The following is a 20,825-nucleotide window of genomic DNA, read 5'->3' on the forward strand; positions in this document are numbered from 1 at the left end:
TGGCGGTTCAAATCCCCACGACGGGGTGAGCTCCTGTTGCTCGGTCCCTGCTCCTGCCAACCTAGCAGTTAGAAAGCACATCAAAAGTGCAAGTAGCTAAATAGGTACCGCTCCGGCGGGAAGGTAAACGGCATTTCCGTGCGCTGCTCTGGTTCGCCAGAAGCAGCTTAGTCATGCTGGCCACATGACCCGGAAGCTGTAGGCCAGCTCCCTTGGCCAATAAAGAGAGATGAGCGCTGCAACCCCAGAGTCGGCCATGATTGGACCTAATGGTCAGGGGTCCCTTTACCTTTACTAAAGATATAATAGGAAATGCTTTACTGTTCTCACAGTATTGTTGCGCGCCACCCCAATCTCCAAGTGCTGTTAGGATTCCAGAGGTTCCAGGCACTTACCCAGGGTTCGTGTTTCCTTTTGGAAAAGAGGCAGGTCTTGTTTCTCCCAAACATACATCAAACTTTGCTCTTTAACTTTGTTCTCCTCCTATCTCTCCAGCTTGCTGCTTTCCTTCCTAGGTCACATAACTGCTCTTCTCTGGCTTTATCTGTTGAGTGGTCCCCACCCATTTGCTGTCTCACACCAAGCCCCTTAATACCCCTTAATGGCCCCTCACCCAGGTTATCACCCTCAGCAGGCAGCTACCTTGGCCGTTCCAAAAATTAAAAACCTTGATTAAATTCTAACACTTGCTTGATCCAAGGAATAGGAGAGCCTGGCACACATCTTAACAGCCCAAACTTACAACACTATTTTCACTATCTACCAAACCTGTAAACCTTTCTTTAAAAAGAGAGACAATTGGGCTTATTCTTAATCAACCCATGCTGGCTCCTGGAAATAAATGCATTATTTTCTATATGCTAAAAAAACCCTCAATTTGTTTGTATTCAATGATGGAAGCAGGCAGACAAATAGAAGTGGGTACTGAAACCATTGCAGTCAGGAGAAACAAATGGTAACCAACAGGATAGTGGATTTTTAAAGAAAGTATTGTCCTAAAAATTGAAGTGAGTGAATTACTTTGTACAACCAGTTACATCTATATAATGATCCCGTTACTAATACTGGATCCAGGGTAGGGTTATGAAAGGTCATACTCCATCCTGGACTGCATGGAAGTCTTGCTTTGCTAAAGAGCCATAGATGCAACATCTGGAACCAATGGTCAGATTGCACAAGGCATCCTCACTCATAAAAGGGTTGCTCTTGACATTCGGTGACCATGGCATGTAGGAAAAAAAGTGAATATGCATTAAGCATCAGTGAAATGGCTTGCAGAAGGGAGCTTCTCAGCAGTATGAGACACATTGAGCCTCAGGAGTGACATGACTCATCCCAGGACATTTAAGAGTGATGAAGAGGAATCAAATGAAGCACCTTGTGATGATGGCCCAAGTATAAAGCTTTGCCCTTGGCACTCTCTCCTCCAGTCACATGTTGAAAGCAAGGGTGCCCAAGTCATAGGAGGAGGCAACAGCTCTGTCCACAGAACAGTAAAGTCAGATTGCACAGTTGACTCTTGGCTCTACTTATAAGAGCAGCTTTCCCAATATCAACCACCTCACATCCTTCAACTGGTAGGTGAGGCCTTGTGGGTGGTGCTACCACTGGGGGCTGCCTGGTTTGCACTGACCTGTGAAAGGCTTCTTACGTGGTGGTTTCCTGCTTGCCAGATGTCCTGCTTGTCAGATGTCCGTCTCCATTATCGACTTGCAAGAAGAATTAGGAAACATTCCTGTTTACCCAGGCATTTGATGGCTGAAAAGATACTGTTCCTGAAAAAACCCTGAAATCACTGGCTGAGAGAATGCAATTATTTGTAAACTGTTTAAAGGCTGTTTTTAATGATAATTGTTTTAATGTGTTTGATGCCCTGGATTCCTTTGGAAGGATGGGTGGGATTTAAATAGGATACATAATAAAGTGGGGTGCATCTTATCGCATTAAGATTTTGGTATATATCATTCTTAAACTTTGTAGTTCATTGTTGAAAAACTGGCTTAATGCATCAGTGCTGTCCCTGATTACTCCTCAGAAGAGCAGGTTCCTGCTACAGTGCATCATAGCAAAAGTAGACAAAAAGCTGTCCAAGGTAGGTCAAAATGAGTCCTAATGAAGGTAGTTAAATGTTTATGGACAACTTGCAACACCTCACCTCATTCGTCTTGTTGCTATTCATGACTTACCTCAATTTTGTTCATATGTTTATGGTACTCTCATAATGCATCTCGTATGATGGGCAACAGTCACAAGAAGAGAGGGGTATGCCAGCTCTCACTTAACAGAGTCATTCTGTACCTCTGTCTACTTCTCACTGTAAGTGCAAATTGGCTGTATGTTATGGCTGCAGCCCTTGTATAGACAGAGATAAGGAATAATATTTATTGGAGATTTCTGTGTATCCTAACATCTCAATTCCCAGAGTTTCCTGGGGTGGTGATGAAAAAATATGAAAAGGAGGGGAAAGCCTTAAAGAAAACAAATGTTTTTGTATGTGTCTTAGATAGTTTCTAAAGAAGGAAAAGTTATTCTGAAACCTATTGGGGATTTTATACAATAAACCTTTCTTTGGGGCACTTGACAACCCCTTTCTCATCTGTTTTATTGATATGAAAATACAGAATATTGAGGCTTTAAAGCAGAGGTTGAATAGCCACCTGTCATATACGATCTAGTTGAGATTCTTGCGTTGCAGGGGGTTGGACTAGATGATCCTTGGGGTCCCTTCCAACTCTACAATTCTATGAGTCTTTGATTCATGCCAGTGTGGTTAGTGTTGGCCTAGGACTGAAAAGCCTGGGTTCAAATCCTTGTTTAGTCATGAAGTGCTGTGGGTGGTATTAAGCCAATCATTCCTCTCAGCCAAACGTATCCCATAAAGTTGTTGTGAAGATAAAAATGGAGATGAAACCATATATGCTACCTTGACCTTCTTGGAGGAATGGCAGGGTATAAATCTAATCTAATTAATAAAGAGAAAACCCAAAGGGACAAGATATACTCTCAAGTTCTCTATTTTCTGTTATGCAGAAGACTACCAAAAACTACTAAAATCAGAATGGTGGTTTTATGGTTTTGACCATGAGGTTTTAAACATACAAGAGTTGTATCCAATGTTGTGAGTAGACCCTCTGAAACTAATGAACATTGTGAACTTGAATTCATTAATTTCAATAGATCTGTTCAGAGTAAGATTTAGTTGACTGCAACCCATATACTACCAATTCAGCAAAATCAACTGGATGAAATATAGCTATAATACCAAACACAGAAAATATATTTCTTCACTTGAAAATAAACTCCTCCTGCACAAAGTTTGGGATTGGTCTCATTTTTTTACAAGCTGCTATTAAATTCTACTCCCTGCTTGATAAATATAGCAACAGATCCATTATTGATAGGAAGCTCGGAAACAGGATTTTCTTTATATACAAGAACAATATATTTACAACAATCAGCTGCAAAATATGTACATACAAGAGGTGTCTCCATGGTAATCACTGTATAAATTAAAATAATAAATAGCACATTCTATTCTTAAGGCACGAAACCTTCTTCCCAAGACTGTACAGGATTGAAATGCCTCCCTATGCTTTTGACAGATCACCGGAATGGTTACAACACCCCTGAGGGAACAGTCATCAGTGGACAACAATACAGACATCAAATGACTTATAAAAACATTTTTCTTTCTTTTCTTCTTCTTTTTTTTACATCACAAATATCTGTTAAGATACAAGGAGTTTTGTGTAAACAGTATTTAATTTACCACACATACTATATTCACCTTTAAATAATACTCAAAAAAACAATTTTAATATGATATAGGTGGTCAGAGCTTTTCTTTTCAAGAGATACTGGCACTAAGTGCCTCTTTACAGTTCCTATCAGAGATGCAAAATCTAGTGGAATTAATATTTCTTGAGACTGAAAATGTGAATATATCCCACTAAGATTAAACAGAATAAATAACTCTGGCTACAATCATCCTATGCACATTTACTTGGAAGAACCATCCGATTGAGCAGGACTTATTTCTGGAGTAAATATGCATAGGATTGTACTGGACATAAGTCTAGTGTTTAATAGCTGCACTGAGCTAAAGATGGATATTTTGGGCACTAAAAAGTAATGTCAGCTTAAAAAAAACCACACTGAACCAGGCTATTAAGATACAATCCCTTTTTTCCAAAGGAGTTCAGGATTAGCACTTTCTTGGATAAATTCTTTTACATATATTCAATATACCCTTAATGAAATTTAATGGACCCAATACATAACACTAGCAGGTATGATTCCAGTGTAGCGCCAAGCAAAATAGGCATTAAACACCCTAAGTTTTGTAATTTTCCTCCATGTCTTGTTTCCAACTCAAAATATTTCAAAGATGTAAAATGTCTGATGTCCAGATAGTAGGGTGGGTCACCTTATGCCTCAAGTGTCATCGTTTACAGAATCATAAACTATATAATGGAAGTTCTAAATTCTCACAGGTGAGATGTCTAGCTTGCCATGCCATTGTGAACAGTGTGCCTTTCCTCCATAGTCTTTTCATAGCATTTGCTTAGCTAGCAGACACATCTTCCAATAAATACAATCTCTCTAGATACCAGAGGCACAACTTTTGGTAGTTACTCATTTTGCCAACCTGATGCACTGACATTTTTATAAAATGTCTGGGATCCAGGACTCCTGTTTTGCACAAAGAGACCACCATATTTCCAGTTGCAATTAATAGAGTTAGAATGTGTCTTGGAAGTTTCTGACTCTTAGACCCAAAATGTCAAGTGATCCTTACAAAGAAATGCATGTGCTGAAGGGGCAATACAAGTGCAGAAAGTACTTGAGAGCACTGCAATGATGCAATCCAGAACTCCTTGCAAATATAGCTCTTATCAAAGGGTGATGACACCTGGCTGCAATACAGACTGCAACTGAGTCAAGGGAGTATAGCCAAGCTGGTCCTCTTAAGCCATTTATCTACTCAGGAGCTAATAATGAGAGCACCTTTGCTTCTTCGTGAGATTTCTAGGAGAAGCACAGAAACAAGCACTGTAGCTCATCCACAACAAAGGAATAGAAAATATCCATTTGTTTTGCTGCATCTTTCTCCCAAGTATCATATGATGGTTTTGCTCCCTGAGAAGTTCACCAGGAAATGAAAGAGGCTTCCATGTGGTTATCACCATTAATAAAGTGCAGGAATAATTTTTACTATCTTCTGTTTGATGGTGGCAATTGCAAACCTACATTAGCATAATAGAAAATGAAAGCACTGGGAGACTGAGTTTTCTGGTGAGTGATACCTGTGTGCCTTGCAATTTACAATCCTCCAGATTCAGTACAGGGAGAGTAATCTACACCATTAAGGCAAACTGTATCTGCAAAACTGTGGTAATGGAACAGAGCCAGAGATGTAGAACCCAGGTTCAAGATTTCCTCTGTAAATCTTATTACAAGCTTGTCTTCTTTATAGAATGCTATAGTCAATGTTCTCCTGTACTGTAAAAGAAATGGCCAAAAAGAAGCAAGACTTGATGGAATGCTAAAATAACCACATAAGGGGGCAATCTGTAAAATTCAGTGGATCTACATCAGAATTTGGCAGTGGTTCTCCTAAAACAGAGAAAATGCTATGTACTGTATATCTTAAGCAACGATACACTGGCTTTGCAAAGTCTGGGAAACAGTGATGAAAAAAACACATTATTTTACCCTGCCTAAATCTATGCACAGAAACTTCCTTCATTGTTTCCAGAAGTGAGAATCCTATTATATGTTTTAAAAACTTAGTAGAATCAGAGGCAAAGCAATGTCATAAGGAATTAGGGTATTCTCCCTTGTTGGATGTACTTCAGAGATTGTTCAGTATTTCTAGGCACTTGATGTTTTAAGCCAGAACAACATGCAATCCCACTCCTTTGGCATCCACAAGCATTACAGAGCAGGAACACAGGAAACTGAGAATTTTTTTGTTTAAGGATAACTTATATCCTTGGAAAGGAAAAAAAAAAGACTCTGCACTGATATATCACGCCACTATATCTGGCACCACTGAACGAGCACAGACTGAAAAAGAATCTTCCTAATTTGAGGTTGTCCCAAACAGTTAGCGTACAATCTTCTCAACAGCTGATTTTTATCATCTTGCATGCACGAGTGCTTTCATAGCTCTTAATATCTGGCACAATCCTTAGATCATAGGGTAACATTTGCTTCTGTGACGGTCCACAAAAAGTTTTGGTCCACGGGCTAGTATACTGGGGTTGGCTGAATGAAGTCTAGCATGCAGTGAGTGTGCCCAGGCCTGAGTAAAGGTGTTGAGGAGGTGATTGTTAAGGACAAAGTAACACTGGCTTTGAATACAAGGTACCACTTGAGTGGATTGTGGTGTACCCCACATCAGAATGGTAGCACCAAGAGAAGTTGGATATGAGCTCTGAACACTGCTAGCGTTTGGCTGATCCCTTGAGACGATTCTGATCAAGTCTGCTCTGTGAGGTGTCAGTTGTGCAGACATCAGGGGGAATGGTAGATACAGGCTCTGAAAACAGAAGTTAAGCCTCGCTGGCAGGAATATTCCTGCTCAGTTCCTTGATCCCATGTAATATCCTCTTCATATGGCCCACTTTGGTCACTCCTAGGTCCTGAAAAAGAATGCGAATAATAATCTTAGCCCACAAAGAGCTAGTCAAGAGCAGAACACTACGCAGCTGAATATTAAAAATGAAACTTGAGATAAATGACAACATGACAAATGTAGTACCTCAAACACGAAGCAGTAAGGTCATAGAGCTTGACAAAGTATAGCAAATAATTATGGAATAAGCTCGAAGCAGCAAAAATCATCCAAACGACACAGACATTCATAGATGCAAAACTCAGTTACTAGCTATGATGATTTGCACAAATCTTAGAAACAAATTCAGCACAACCAAAAACACAGGGCAGTAGTCAACTAAACAGTCCAGTCAGCGCAAGGATGACCACTACTGCAACAGGATTACACCACAGCCCCACACTACTCCTGGATCTGCTTCAGAATGTTGGGAGAACTCCTGCAGCAGATTAAGGGGGACAACAGTCCATTATACAAGGACAAATCCTTGCGCTGACAGAACTGTAGCCTTAGAACCACATTGAATACAACCCACAATTCAGAAAATCTATTTTAAAATACAGTTTCTCCTGTACCAGAGACACATGACAGATACAATATACAGTTTATAATTACACACATCTTCCATTAGACAGTTCTACTTCCACATCAGAAGGGCATCACATTAATCTCCTCTAGCAGAAACAGCATTTCCCCAAAGCTAGATAAAGCTTAGCAGAGAATGCTTCATTGGACCCAGTGTTGTATTGCCTAAAGTTGTGTCTGCAGTTTTTGCTGCCACTGCTTGATCATAAGCAGTGGAAGCAAAGCTTGAAAAGGTACTTTGATACTGCAGGGCATATGGTCCACACAATTCCTGAAACCATCCAGATCCTGGAACAATAAATCACATTAGCAGTTGTGCTGGGCTGCTGTGTGGATCCTGCTGCTTATGCAGGTTCGGTTGAACTCTGCATGCATCCAATCCGAAACTGTTCTACATAAGAGGAGCCAATGGCCCATCTAGTCCAGCATCCTGCTCTCACAGTGGTCAAACAAATGCTTGGTCAAACAGAGCGGTCAAGCAGGCTCTGAGCACAATAGCACTCTGTCCACCTGTGATTCACAGCAACTGTATTCAGAGGCACACTCCTTCTGACAGTGGGTGGAACATGACCATTGTGCCTAGTAGCTATTGACAGCCTTATGCTCCATGAATATCTCTAATCCTTTCTTAAAGCCATCCAAAATGGTGACCACCACTGCCTCCTGGGGGAGTGAGCTCCATAGTTTAACTATACACTGGCCGTAGTTTGCACCAGTGCAGACACTGCTGGCTCCAATGCCATGTATTTCCTCAGTTCACTCAAAACTGTATATGAACATTTATGAAAGAAGGCCAGAATATTGGTATCTTTCAAGTAACAGTATTCAGAAGTTCAAATCGCATAATTCAATGATTAACTGCAGGCCTTGTCTACAACTTTAGAAGGCTTGGTTTGTGGATTTTAAAAGGCTTGGTTTCTGGATGAAGAGTTTTCCTGTCTGATCTGACCCTGCTAGCCCACAGCTGTAAAATACTCTTGTTACTCTGTCTAAAGCCACCTAGAACGGAGAGTACGCAGACCAGCTCCAAGCACAGTCAGCACAGACGGCCATGCAAATGTAGATGGCTATTCTTGGTAAGTCACTCATGAAGTACCTTGAGGTCTCTCCGTTCAAGATGCAGGAGCTCAGAGCCCCGGACGTCATGCCGGATGAAGATATCCTTATACTCACAAAGACTGAGGTGCTCAAGCCAGGCCGCAACCTCCTCCGTTCCCCAGAGGTGAACTGTCAGAGATGGAAAAGCAGGAGTGTGTTGAGTACCCAAAAGCCCAGAGGAGAGAAAAAGGTGATCACCAGCAAACACCGAAGCAGATCAAAAAGAGAAGGGGAAACAATACTAGACCCCACAGTAGAAGGAATGACAAGTGATTCAACAATTGCAGAGCAAGAGAAAGGAAGCAATATTGTAAGACAAGACGTGGTTTTAAATGGAGGCTGGATGTAGTGGAAGCTGTTTTTACTTAGGACTGATTTTATGCAACTGATAGTATGCCTGAATGGATGCTTGCCACACGGTCTGACCAGCAACTTAACAGGATAAAATGTGTGAATGTGCACTAAACTATCAAGTAATTCAGCTAAGGTGAATATCAGTTTGCCACAAGACAAATCTGGACATTCACAGAAATAGCACAAAATCCCGTCTTTAAAAATGTGTGCTCTGCACCTTTGGGTCTGTTCAAATAGATACAAAAACATACACCCTGGATTTTCTATGCACAGTGAAAACAGAACCTGGTTTCAGGCTTATGCAACTTCTTCCATGCCTTCCTCCCCTAACCTGCATGGAACGCAATGCCCAAATGGGAGAAAAACCTCAGAATTATAGTATAAGATATGGAGAAGGGGAGCAGAACTAGACTCAAGAAAGTAAGAAAAGCCCCGCTGGATCAAGTCAAAGGTCCATCTGGTCCAGCATCCTGTTCTTACAAGGGCAAATGAATGGGAAGCCTGCAAGCAGGACCTGAGGGCAACAGCACTCTCCACACTTGTGGTTCCCAGAGACAGGTATTCAGAGGCATCCTCCATGAATTTGTCTAATCCTCTTTTAAAGTTGATGTCTACAGTACATCATGTGGGAGTGGTCTCCGTAGTTGTGCTATGTGAAGAAGTACTTCCTTTTGTTTGTCCTAAATTTTTCAACTCTCAGCTTCATCAGGTGACCCTTATTTCTAGAATCCACTTTCTGCACATCATGTATAATCAAATATTACACACGGTTATCATATATATCCTATTACTCGCCTTTTCTGTAAACTAACTTTTTAAAAAAGTTTACCTTTATCCAGTCATCCTGGGCCATAGTGGCTGTGCTTGGGTTATTCTATTTTAGCTTAACAAGTTGGGATAAGAAAAAGTCTTTTGTCCATGAATATAGCCCCTTCCCCTTCCTTTGTAGAATACATGAATTAAATGTGGAAACCAAACAGGGAAACTATGGCTACCAGCTTTTGAACAAGCCAGGATCTTAAACCAATTTCAAACTATGGTTCAGATCCTGGCTTGTTCCAGAGATGGTAACTATAGTTTCCTGGTTAGAACAGATGCTTCCTAATTAGAAGCTACAGTCAACTGAAGACTTGGGTATATTATTCTGGTGTGCTGTGAAGGGAGAAGAGAAGGGACTGCATGCACGGAGAAAGGGATCATTCACACATTCACACACACACACACACACACACACACACACACACACACACCTTATTAAGACAAGATACAATAGTCAGAACCCAATCTATCTGTTCCCTAATGCCATGCCCATGAATAAAGCAAATAGAAACCCTGATACTTTTGTCACTTCTTTTCAAGGCAGTAAGTCTTGTTGCACATATTCTTGGTTAGCAAACTCATTTGCGTCCCTTATAGGCACAGTGGCAATGCCTTTTTGTTCCTCTAAAGGGAAAGAAGTTTTATCGTGATCACACACAGCCTCTCCACTAGCCTCGAAATAAAAGAAGAGCAAATAGAACCTTAAAGTCCAGAGGAAAGCGAGAGAATACGGATATGCCACAAAATTAATGGGAGAGAGGATGGTACATATTAGCACCATGGAACCAACAGAATTTACAGATGTAAAAGCCAGAATGTTTTCATAAGAAAGAATATAAGTTAACAAATCAACTAACCCAACTGGAAAGGAAGTATTCTGATACCAATTGATTCATTGATTTCAAGGGGCTATTTTTAATATCATGCTAATCGATAAGGATTAAAGCTAGGGATGCACCAGTGATGATGCAGAATTCCCAGACATTTAGACATGAGGACTTGATTGAAGACTGAGAGTGAATCAATGAGAGAAAATCATTAACCAAATCAGTGAGTATTAGAAGTGGGAGATCTGGAGTTATGCGGACTTGGGCTCCACAGTCCTTTTGCTATCTAAAACTACAAATCCTTGAATGAATTGCCTTTGAAATTCACTGAAGGGCTCTTTGAAGGATGTTATCAGTTTTTTAAAATATTTTAGTGCTGTACATTTTCTAGGAGAGAACCCAGCAAGTGTGTTGTTTTTGCTAAGGGGAAAATACTGCTATGGGAATAGATACCTGATAAAATAAATGAAAGGGTCAAACACAAAAGAGTATGGGAGGAGAAGTAGGGAGTGTTCAGAGAGAGGCAGAAGAGAAGGGTTTTTGCATTTAGTGGGGGCGCAGATGTGCAGGTGCACATATGGCTACACGTGTGAAGAAGGGCGAAGAGGAAATACACAGACTGGCGGTACCCGGCAATCCCAAGCTGCTACGAGTTTCCTTATTCTTGTTGTTCTTCTCCTTCTTAAACTTTGTCACCAGACGAAATTTGCCACTCCGGCTGCGTTTAGAATAATCCAGCATTTGGTTCTGCAGGGCGGGGAGAATAACAATATAGATGTTTCATGATAAGGAATGTGTATGAGTAAGGTTTTTTTTAGGAGAGAAGTGAAAAATTGCCATCTCAACTAATTAAGTTTAATTCAATTTAGTTACATTAATCTTATTCAGATTAGCTCAGGATGCTTTGAAAGAGGAAGGCACCAAGCCAATTACTCTCACATTCCTGTGCTATCCCAGTAACAAATCACAACAAAAGGCTCCCAATAGGTCTACCCTCCTCATCTGATGTTACCTCCTCATCACTGGGTTCCATTAGCTGCCACAGCCAAGGAATGTCTGCTAGCTTCCTCATATGAAAGTCCATTTCTGCCAGCGCTGCTAGGAGCTGCTCCTTCTGTGGGGGATCCAACTGCTGCATCAGAAATAAAGCACACAAGCACACCTAAGAGCTGCACAGATTAATGGAGATCTAACCACTATCAAGACAACCAGAGAGCCACTAATTAACTGTAATTTTCTATTTTGTCTAAAAAAGGGAAAATATGGTTACCAGATTCAAATAGCCAGGATTTTATACCAACTTCAAGATCAGGCTTGTTCAAAAGTTGGTAACTATAGTTTCCTGGTTTAAACGAAACAAGGAACTATACTTTAATTGCATCTTGTGTGAAGGAAGGACTGAAGGAGCTCTGTGCACAGGCAAAAGCCTTATTCACATCTTAGCCAGGATATGATTGTCCAAATGTTAACACACGTCCTCGTGCTGTAATTTGGCTTTAAAAAAAACCACCCTTCTACTTTGTCAAGCCCAATTACAATGGAGATGTTATTTTGCTGGGTGGAGGGGTGCTGCAGCAGCTAGGTTTGACTTTCCCTTCCCCAGCTGTCATCCCTTCTTCTGGACAATTAGGCTTGGAAGAAGCTTTCTTTTGTTCCAATAGAAGCCTAATTGTTGCAGGGTGTGTGATCTTCCTTGAGATTGGAGTGGAGGAAAGGTTAACTCTGGACTTCTCAGCTGCACTGTCTAATAAGATCACTCCTCCACTACACTACATTTTGCAAAATACACACCCACTGAACCTAACTTCTGGCAATGGAAGGAATACATGTGGTTCCAATGTGTGTGTGGTGTGTACACAGTTTCTATGGTTTGCAAATGCGCCCATGGCCCAAAAGGGTTAGCAATGAAACACATTTTTGTTTACTGAATATCCAGGCAAACTATTATTCTAAATAACTGCTGTTATTTTTCTTCTGACAAATGGAATTATATTTCTAGAATATATTGGTATCTATTCTTCTAAAGAGCTCTAGCATGTGCTGGCTGCATCATGGAAGATAAAACCATGGATCTAATGTTGCTAAATTGCAGAAATAGGAAACAACAATATTTAGGGACTGGATGAGGGAGGTAAAGGCACTGTCAACTGTGTGAGTGCCTAGCTGTGGACTTGAAAAAACAGGGAGAATTATGTTCTCAGCAAGGGCCGAAAAGGTAACAGAAATAACTAACAAACACCTTTCCTAATATTTATCCCTTACCAGGGCCATTTTGCCAGCCAGGAGCAGTTCTGTTTCATTATGCAGGGCTTTAATATTATTCGCCATCTCTACAACAAGGTTGCAGCTCAGGCCCTGTGGAAAGACAATACGCATAAGGACTGGAAGTCTGAAACTCCAAACCAATATAAAACTAAATAAAACAGTCACAGAGCCCAAGCTACAGGAACAAGTTGGGTTCAGGCAAAGAGAAACCCGCCCATACCTCTGTAGACTTGGACTTGGCATATACTTTGTCCATAGACTTGGAGCTAGCATTGACTGCATGAGCAAGTTCTTGTTCCATGTCCTGGTACGACTGAGCTATTTCCCGAATGCTGTGGGTGGGAAGGAGAGAGGTGAAGAAAGCAATAGCATAAACTTTCTGGACTGTTGTCTCATTCTGGCACCACCACCTCCAAATGAACCCGAGAAGAAAAGAAAATGGCCTCACCTGTGAATCAGAGTGCCCGCTGCTTGGCAAAACTGATTGATCTGGGTGGACTCTTCTTCAGATATAATCTCTGGATGCAGGGAGAAAGAAGCAGGGCGGGGCAGCTCACATTTTTGTTTGTCTTCCCAGGACTTTAGGGTGCTCTCAAATGCCTGGAAAAAAGGAAGGGAGGCTATCACTATTCCATGCCATCCATGATTATTTAGGAGAAACTGATATCTTTATATTATACTTTCTGCATGCACAGAAACATTTCCCCCCATCTCTGTAAAATCTATCATGATTTTATTTACCAGATTTTTAGACCAACCTTTGTCACATGTAGTGATCTCAGGGTAGTTTCTAAAATAATTTATTCCATTCAGCACAAATATATCACATTCAAGAACAATAATATGCAATGCTTAAAACCAATCATTAATAAAATACTACAGGAAAAACCTAAAATATTAGACAGCATCCACTAATTTCCCTTAAAGGCCTGGGAGAACAGATAAGCTTCCATTACCAAGTGAGAACATAGCAAAACTGTCTCCATCTGCACTTCCATGGGAAGGGAATCCCACAATCGGAATCCTCTCCCTCTATCACACAGCAGACCAAGCCCACTGGCAGGACGACAAGAGCAGCTCTCCCAACCACAGAGTCCAGGATTAACTATATTCTACATCAGCCTTCGAGTGGAGCTCAGATTTCTCTTTTGCTTTATAGGTTCATCTCTCAATGTATAAGAAGGTTCCTCTTACCCTATCTCTGGTTAGTGTCTGTGCCCTGTTTTTATGAACAATCCAAATATATCCTGGAGGTTGGATCCAGGCCTCTCCATCAACTTGCACAGGAACTCCTTCGTCTCCCAAGATTGCTATCTTCACTGTCCGGCACTAGGAGAAATCCTTGTGTTAAATGTATCCTAAATCATACAGCATGTCATGTTTTGTTTACAGCAGCCCAAGTATCTCCCTATGTCCCACAGTAACTAACAGTTTTCCCAGCTTGTTTCCTCTGGTGCTGCTAGATGAGAATTTGAATTTGTAAGTTCTACCCAGCTCAGTGCAATATTGAGAAACCAGTCTATGCTGAATGCTGTTGATCACTGCCTTTATTAGCCTTGAACCTTATATCAACCACTGAATGCAGAGCTATAGGCTATAGACTTTATGGAACAGATAGTAACTCTTTGATTCTCTCAAAGAAAAACAGGTAATGTGCAAAATCTCCTGTGGACCGCAAGCAGAATAGTAAGCAGCATGGACTGGCTGGATGGTGGGGTAGGAGTCATCAGCAGGGTAATCCACAAGGAACCCTAGAGGAAGAAGGCTCAGAGCCAGGAAACTGGTGGTGGGACAACAATGAGTGGTCAGAGGGAGAAGAAGGGGCAGACTAGGAGGAAGTGGTGTCAGAAACTGAAGAGGCAACAGGGTTTAGTGAGCAGGAAGAGGCTGGGGCAGAGATCAGTCCAGAATCAGAGGCAGGAGAGGAGGGAGGCCAGGAGACAGATATGAGGGCAGGCTGCTGAAGAATCCAGGGAATTTCTCCCTCCTGCTCCCCTCCCCTCTGGTCTCCCAGAACACATAGAGGAATGAAGAGAGTGGAGCAATGAGAGAATAGATGAAGGAGTCTGAAATTTCTTGGGAAAGACCCAGGGGAGGAAGAGTCTTAAGGAGCGGTGGAAAGGCTGGGACCTTCAGTCCTCACAACTCCCTCCTTGGGGCAAGTCCTACTGGGAAGAGTTGCTGTGATCGCCAAGCAACTAAAGAGCTAACTTCACTGACACTGGATGTTTTATTGCTGAACTATGCCTGACTCTCACTCCGGACAGATACCTGGGCAATTCGGTGATGCTGTAGGTTAATCACACGGGAGACAGCCATTTGCATACTACCAAACACTGCTACCACTTCCAGGATCTTGTCATCGAAAGAAGGAGCTGTAAATGTCTAAGAGAAACAAAGAAAGAGAAACTAATCCAGCTTGAGCTTCAGTTATAATGGCCTCCTTTGCGTCTCAATAATGTTAGGGCAAGATACAGCTATATATCCTCCTGGCATCCCTCTCTTCCCACACCCCAACCTAGTTGCTGCTAGTATAGTAATAAATCAAGTAGTGTTGCTGCCTTGTGGAGAATAATAATAGTGGAGTAGATAATCAGCAGACACTGGCAATCAACCAAACGAACATATCAGCATTAAAAACCAGGAGACCTTTGGCTGGACTGGTGAATATATTCCCCTCAATCTGACCCATCTTGTGGAGACAAGTGAGAGTGTGCCTGTACATCCCAGGATCATCTGCCCCAACTCTGATGACATCTGTGAATGTTACATTTGAATATGGTTTACACATACTGAATTACTATATATTCATATAGGGCAAAATCGTGCAACCAATGCCTCAGGAGAAAAACAACATTTGTGCAATCTTAGCCCATCACCATAGATAGCATTACAATGTGGCGCTCATGTTAAAACAAACATGTATCTAAAACCCTCTAGCTACGAGTGTTTAATTTGAAGGTTTTTGGTACAAAGAAGAAGAAATGGAAGGTGAATGACACCTTCACTTGCAAAAAATTTAAAGTACTCACATCATCTTCCTTTGTGCCCCCCCAGAAGTTGGTGCCTCCTGCATAGCTGGGAATGTTGAGTACGGCAATTCCCTGAAGACTGGGCAAGGGAATTGGACGTCCATCACACTGCATGATATAAATAATATTGTATATACAGTGGTACCTTGCAAGATGAATGCCTCGTAAGACGAAAAACTCGCAAAATGAAAGAGTTTTTCGTTTTTTGAGTTGCTTCGCAAGACAGATTTCCCTATGGGCTTGCTTCGCAAGACGAAAACGTCTTGCAAGTTTGTTTCCTTTGTCTTGCAAGTTTGTTTCCTTTTTCTTAAAACCGTGCATTCACTTCGAGGAGCAACTCATAGCACGCGGTGTGGTAGCCTTTTTTGAGGTTTTTGAAGACTTTGGTGATTTTTGAAGCTTTTCCAAAGTCCGTGCTTCGCAAGACGAAAAAATCGCAAGACAAAAAACTCACGGAACGAATTAATTTCGTCTTGCGAGGCACCACTGTAGTGTGTAAGATTCCACAGGTTTCAAGGATCAGTAGGTTACTTGCCTTTAAAAGTGTTTAAGAGATTGGCAATTAATCAGAGTTTATCTCAGGGTGAGAAACCTCTTTCAGACACAGGACCTCGTTTTCTCTTGGCCAACCTTCCAAGGGCTGCATGACAGCGGCTTCTGTTGCTTAGACAAAAGTGGGTGTGGCCAAACCTCCCCCAATGCATAGGTATATACACACACAAAGTGTACATGCCCACACATACCACCCCCTGCCCCCCAGCAATGAGACTTGAAAAAAGCATGTATTTATTTAGAACATTTGGAAGCTTTTTAAAGCTCAATAGCAAGGGGAAATATTGTTAGAAATTGCACCTGGGGGTGGTTATTCCCTCCATTCCCAGCTGTATTATTCAAGAAGAACCTTCCACCTGCAACAATTAGACTTAAAAACCCCTTTTTGATTGCAGTCAACAGAAGACTTATTTCAGACCCAACTGCAGTTGGGGTAGGGTGATCTGGGGTTCACAACTGGAAAGGGATAATTAATTCTCCCCTCCTCAGCTGTAACCACCACTGTCAAAACAGCTCCTCCACCATTACAATTAAACTTGAAAGAAACCTTCTATTGTAGCGAATAGAAAGGATTTTTAAAACCTAATTGCAGTATGGGGGTTTGAGTATCTGGGTACACAGCTGGGAAGAGTTCAACCAAGCAACAAGAGGCTAAATAACACCCATTCAATTATTTAATTAAAGCAGCTCAGACTAGTAAGAGAACAGTGAAGTTGCCATGCTAGCAGACAAATCCTGTAATAACTCATAACTCAGGAGCTAAGCTCTAGGGTTAGGAAGCAGGGAAGCATGAATCATACAAGTTAGGTTAATGGTGCATGGTAGCAAACAAATAATTTCATGTTTGCATAAACCAAGGAGGTTAAGGGCTACTCATTACCTCTAGCAAAACTTTTTGTTCTAAGTTTTTGTAAGTTCTGTGTAGCAGCTCCTTTGTTCCAAGAACTCCGTACCACATCATGTTCTTCGTACGACTTCTGAAAATGGAAAGCAAAGAATCAAGTGGTGCAATGGACCACAAATTGCACTGTAATTTATACTATGATGTTCAGATGAAACCTCGCTGCCTGAAAGAAAACAAAAGCCAGACACTGAAATACTTTATCCACTATCCTACAGCAAGAAGTATTAAAGGAGCAAAAAATGTGGTAAATTATAATTGGTTTCTCTGGAAATAAATAACTTTGGAAAAAAAATTTATTGGACCTAGCAACACAAATCATCAAAGCACTCAGCCTATGGTTTGCAGTTCTTTAGAAGTAAAAGTGGCCTTATAAGCACATCTGCCAATGCAGTTGTGAAATAAAAGAAGTGCTGCATCCAATTCCTATCAAAGCCTGCTTGTTATGAAGAAGATGAAGAAACAAATTACCCAGTATGCTGAAATTTCTTTTTAGTTAAATGCTACCATTGAATGATGCACTGACACAGTCAAGTAGCTTGATGAAATGTGAAGGAGATTTATAACTGTAGTTGACACAACAGGATACAGGTTTTTAAAATGTATAAAACAGCTCCACAAATGATTGATTACCTGCACTTTTCTGGATGCTCGTCACGCTTGTTGTTGAAGTCCAAAGAGATCTTTGCATCCAGTCCGATTCCAAAATAGTTATTCATCACACATTTCTCTACGTAACAATCACTATAAAGAGCAACGTAACAATCACTATAAACCTTTGATTTAAAGTGGTGGGATATTTCAGCATTCTCCATATGCCCCTGTGCCCAATATGGCCACTGTATATGAATGAGCTGTCCACCTGTGCACTAGGAATAAAGCCTCTCAGAGGGGGCCTCTGGATTATGTCTCCTATTTCAATAACAAATGACTCAAGAACCGAAAACAAAGAGAAGCAAAATAAAATTCCTTTCCATTTCCTTCTTGGGTACAAAAATAACTGGATAGCTCAGTTGGTTAGAGTGTGGTGCTGTTAATACCAAGGTTGCAGGTTTGATCCCCGTATGGGACAGCTGCATATTCCTACATTGCAGGCAAGGAACTAGATGATCCTCAGGGTCTATGATTCTAGGAAAAGTTTTAGAAACCTCTCAGCCAGAAGAGCATAGCCAGCTTTCTCATCACGACTAGCAGTTTCTGTCACTTAAAAAAACCTGAAACCTATTACAGGCAACTCCTCATATACATGCACTCTATTTTGTGTCCTCTATTTGTGAGGAAGGTGTCCTCTTTGGGCTCTGGGGAGGGTCTCCGCACAAGCCAGAGGCGCAACAGGGCTTCCTCAATTGACATGTAGGGAAGTGGCAACTGTTGCTGTGCTATCCCTCACGTCAGCTGTTAGGCAGTGAGACTGAGCAGCTCCACAAAGCCCTGCTGTCCCTCCAGCTTGTGAGGAGACCCACCTTGGAGCCCGAAGAGGCTCTGGGGTGGGTCTCCTCATGAGCCACTAGGACTCTCCAGGGTGCCCCCTATTATAGGCAGTTTTGTGTATGCTCGTGGGGGACTGGAACAGAACCCACACATAATGTTTAATATGAGACCAGCCATCATGATGGAGGGAGACTTTACTAGAATTCAGATAAGCATGTTAGTAAGTGAAGTCATCTCTTTTAAAAAACAGGGCTGCTTTCAGTGTTACCACTTTCTGCAAAATCAAAATACTAGCCAAGCTTCATAGAGACTGTCTTGCCTTGTCTACATTGTAAGAAAAATGTTCCACTTGCTGTTGAAATGATTTATTCCTCAGTAATACAGTGGCAAAGGGAATCAATTCCCTTCACTCTTATTTGAATACTCACAGATTTTCTGGCTCAGAGTTAAACGGGTCTGCATTGATCAACAACCGGCTGATGACAGAACCTCCAGGTAGAGAACCAGATGCCCCAGCACGGATATCTGTCAACAGAATACAAAACTTACAGGAAGCTGCAAGGAGTTTATGAAGCACACAGGACACAGCATATTTTCAATTGGCAAAACAGGATCTATTTTACCTCCAAAATCAACAGGATGTCACTTCTGGAGCATGAAACATTATCTCACACTTTCACTGTTGCTGAACAATGAGGAAAAAACAGGAATTTAGACCTATGAGTAACTCCAGCCTTAGTCCTTAAATTCTACACAGAAGCAGATTCAAGCAAAGAAGTTTTCTAATTCCTATGAACAATTTATGTGTGCCTGAGAAAAAACAGAACTTTCTCTACCATATATTTTGATTTAATGATATCAACCTAGATGTGATATTAGATACGTATGTTTTTTACATTTAACATGCATATTTTTAGAAAATTTAGATTGGCAGCAGCTGATAATTATTGGGCAGTACATGGAGAAGGGGGAGTTTAACCCTTTCTTCTCCAACTGTGGTCCCAACAAAAATAATTTTCATGCTGCAATGGGGGGCAAATCCTCCGCTGGTGCCAATGGTAGATTTCCTTCCAATACATAGCAACTTCAAATGAAAAATTTTCTTCAAGACCACAAAAGGGATGAAAGGGTTAACCCCCGAATGACCTAAAATCCTTGTATGCTGCAACCCACATTTATCAGCCACCTTCCCTCTTCAGTAGCCATCCACATTTTTAAATGCACATTAAATGCAAACACAAATTTAAACTTATGTCTAGTTTGGTTAGAAAGCTAGGAAAAATATGCTCAAAATTTTGTTCTGAAGTGGAACCCACTCAGCTTCCCAACTCCTATAAGGAAAATCCTCATAATTTATATGGAAGTGCATAAATGTGGTCCCAAAACAGAGATGTAAGTAAAATGGGCCACTATAAAGCAGAGCTTGTAAATATTGCTTCTATCCTGCTGTTATTGACATGTGCCTCTAAATACTGAATAACAGACCTCATTGTTCGTATAGCATAGCTCTTGTTCAAAACCTTGTTTACTTGTTTACTTTTTTTTCTCTGAACAACAATTAGCTTCCCTGGTGATGATCAGTTCATCTTAGGAGTAAGATTTTGAAAATTTGTAAGTTTTAAGCAGTATACCCTAATTCTATACTTGTTCTCACAGATGGGCTTTAGGTTTACCATACATGCCCCTTTTCCAGTGGTAGATAAAAGGAGACAATACAGAAAAAAAATCTCAAGCTAACAGAGGAGACAGATATAAAAGGAGCAGGGGTTAAGTTTGAGAGAAAAGGAAAAAATAGAAAGGAACTTATTGTGTGCCCCCGCCGCAAGAGGTCTGGAAGGTGGAAACACAAGAACAGGCCTTTTCTGCAGTGGCTCCACATTTGTGGAATGCTGTCCCCAGGGAGGCTCACCTGGTGCCTTCATTACATATCTTTAGGCACCAGGTGAAAACATTCCCAGGCCTCTGGATAATTAAACGATCTATGGTCTTTTAAACAAAAGGGGGGATAACTGTTTGTTTGTTATCACATTATGTATTTTTGTGTTTTTATATTGTAAACTGCCCTGTGATCCTTGGACGAAGGGCGGTATATACATTTAATACATAATGAAAATATAAATAAAATAATAATAAAGAGAGAGAGGTGCTGTACTGGGCAAGGCAGGGAACAAACTGGGAGCAGAGTCAGCTAACCTAGTCTAGGACCCAAAAGTTGGCTATGTGTTCCCTGCCTTTCTGGGGTGGTAGAAGAAGCTGATTTATCAGTAATGGATTACAGAAAAACCATGTTATGTCCTCAGTGGCAGAAGAGGTCATCTCTGGTTTAGCTAGACGGGAAGAGT

The 20,825-nt window shown here is 41.2% G+C and overlaps 1 protein-coding gene across 8 annotated transcripts in view; it reads right to left on the bottom strand.

The window, feature by feature from the left end:
* Positions 1–3,406: 3,406 nt before the first annotated feature.
* DGKD (diacylglycerol kinase delta) overlaps positions 3,407–20,825 on the bottom strand; it is a 74,550-nt gene continuing 57,131 nt past the window's right edge. For 7 of the 8 annotated variants that reach the window (XM_079978646.1, XM_079978649.1, XM_079978645.1 and 4 more), the window contains 13 exons: positions 18,912–19,008; positions 17,686–17,796; positions 17,032–17,128; positions 15,600–15,707; positions 14,839–14,952; positions 13,762–13,896; positions 13,016–13,167; positions 12,788–12,899; positions 12,565–12,657; positions 11,315–11,434; positions 10,932–11,049; positions 8,301–8,431; positions 3,407–6,647 (listed from right to left, as the gene is read on the bottom strand). In XM_079978646.1, coding sequence (XP_079834772.1) covers positions 6,558–6,647; positions 8,301–8,431; positions 10,932–11,049; positions 11,315–11,434; positions 12,565–12,657; positions 12,788–12,899; positions 13,016–13,167; positions 13,762–13,896; positions 14,839–14,952; positions 15,600–15,707; positions 17,032–17,128; positions 17,686–17,796; positions 18,912–19,008 — 1,478 coding nt within the window. In that variant the 3' untranslated portion in view covers positions 3,407–6,557. The remainder of the gene's footprint in view (positions 6,648–8,300; positions 8,432–10,931; positions 11,050–11,314; positions 11,435–12,564; positions 12,658–12,787; positions 12,900–13,015; positions 13,168–13,761; positions 13,897–14,838; positions 14,953–15,599; positions 15,708–17,031; positions 17,129–17,685; positions 17,797–18,911; positions 19,009–20,825) is intronic. The other variant, XM_079978648.1, reaches the window with a different exon arrangement.

Source organism: Podarcis cretensis, assembly GCF_951804945.1.
Source record: "Podarcis cretensis genome assembly, chromosome: 5".
In the NCBI taxonomy this organism is placed as follows: Eukaryota; Metazoa; Chordata; class Lepidosauria; order Squamata; family Lacertidae; genus Podarcis; species Podarcis cretensis.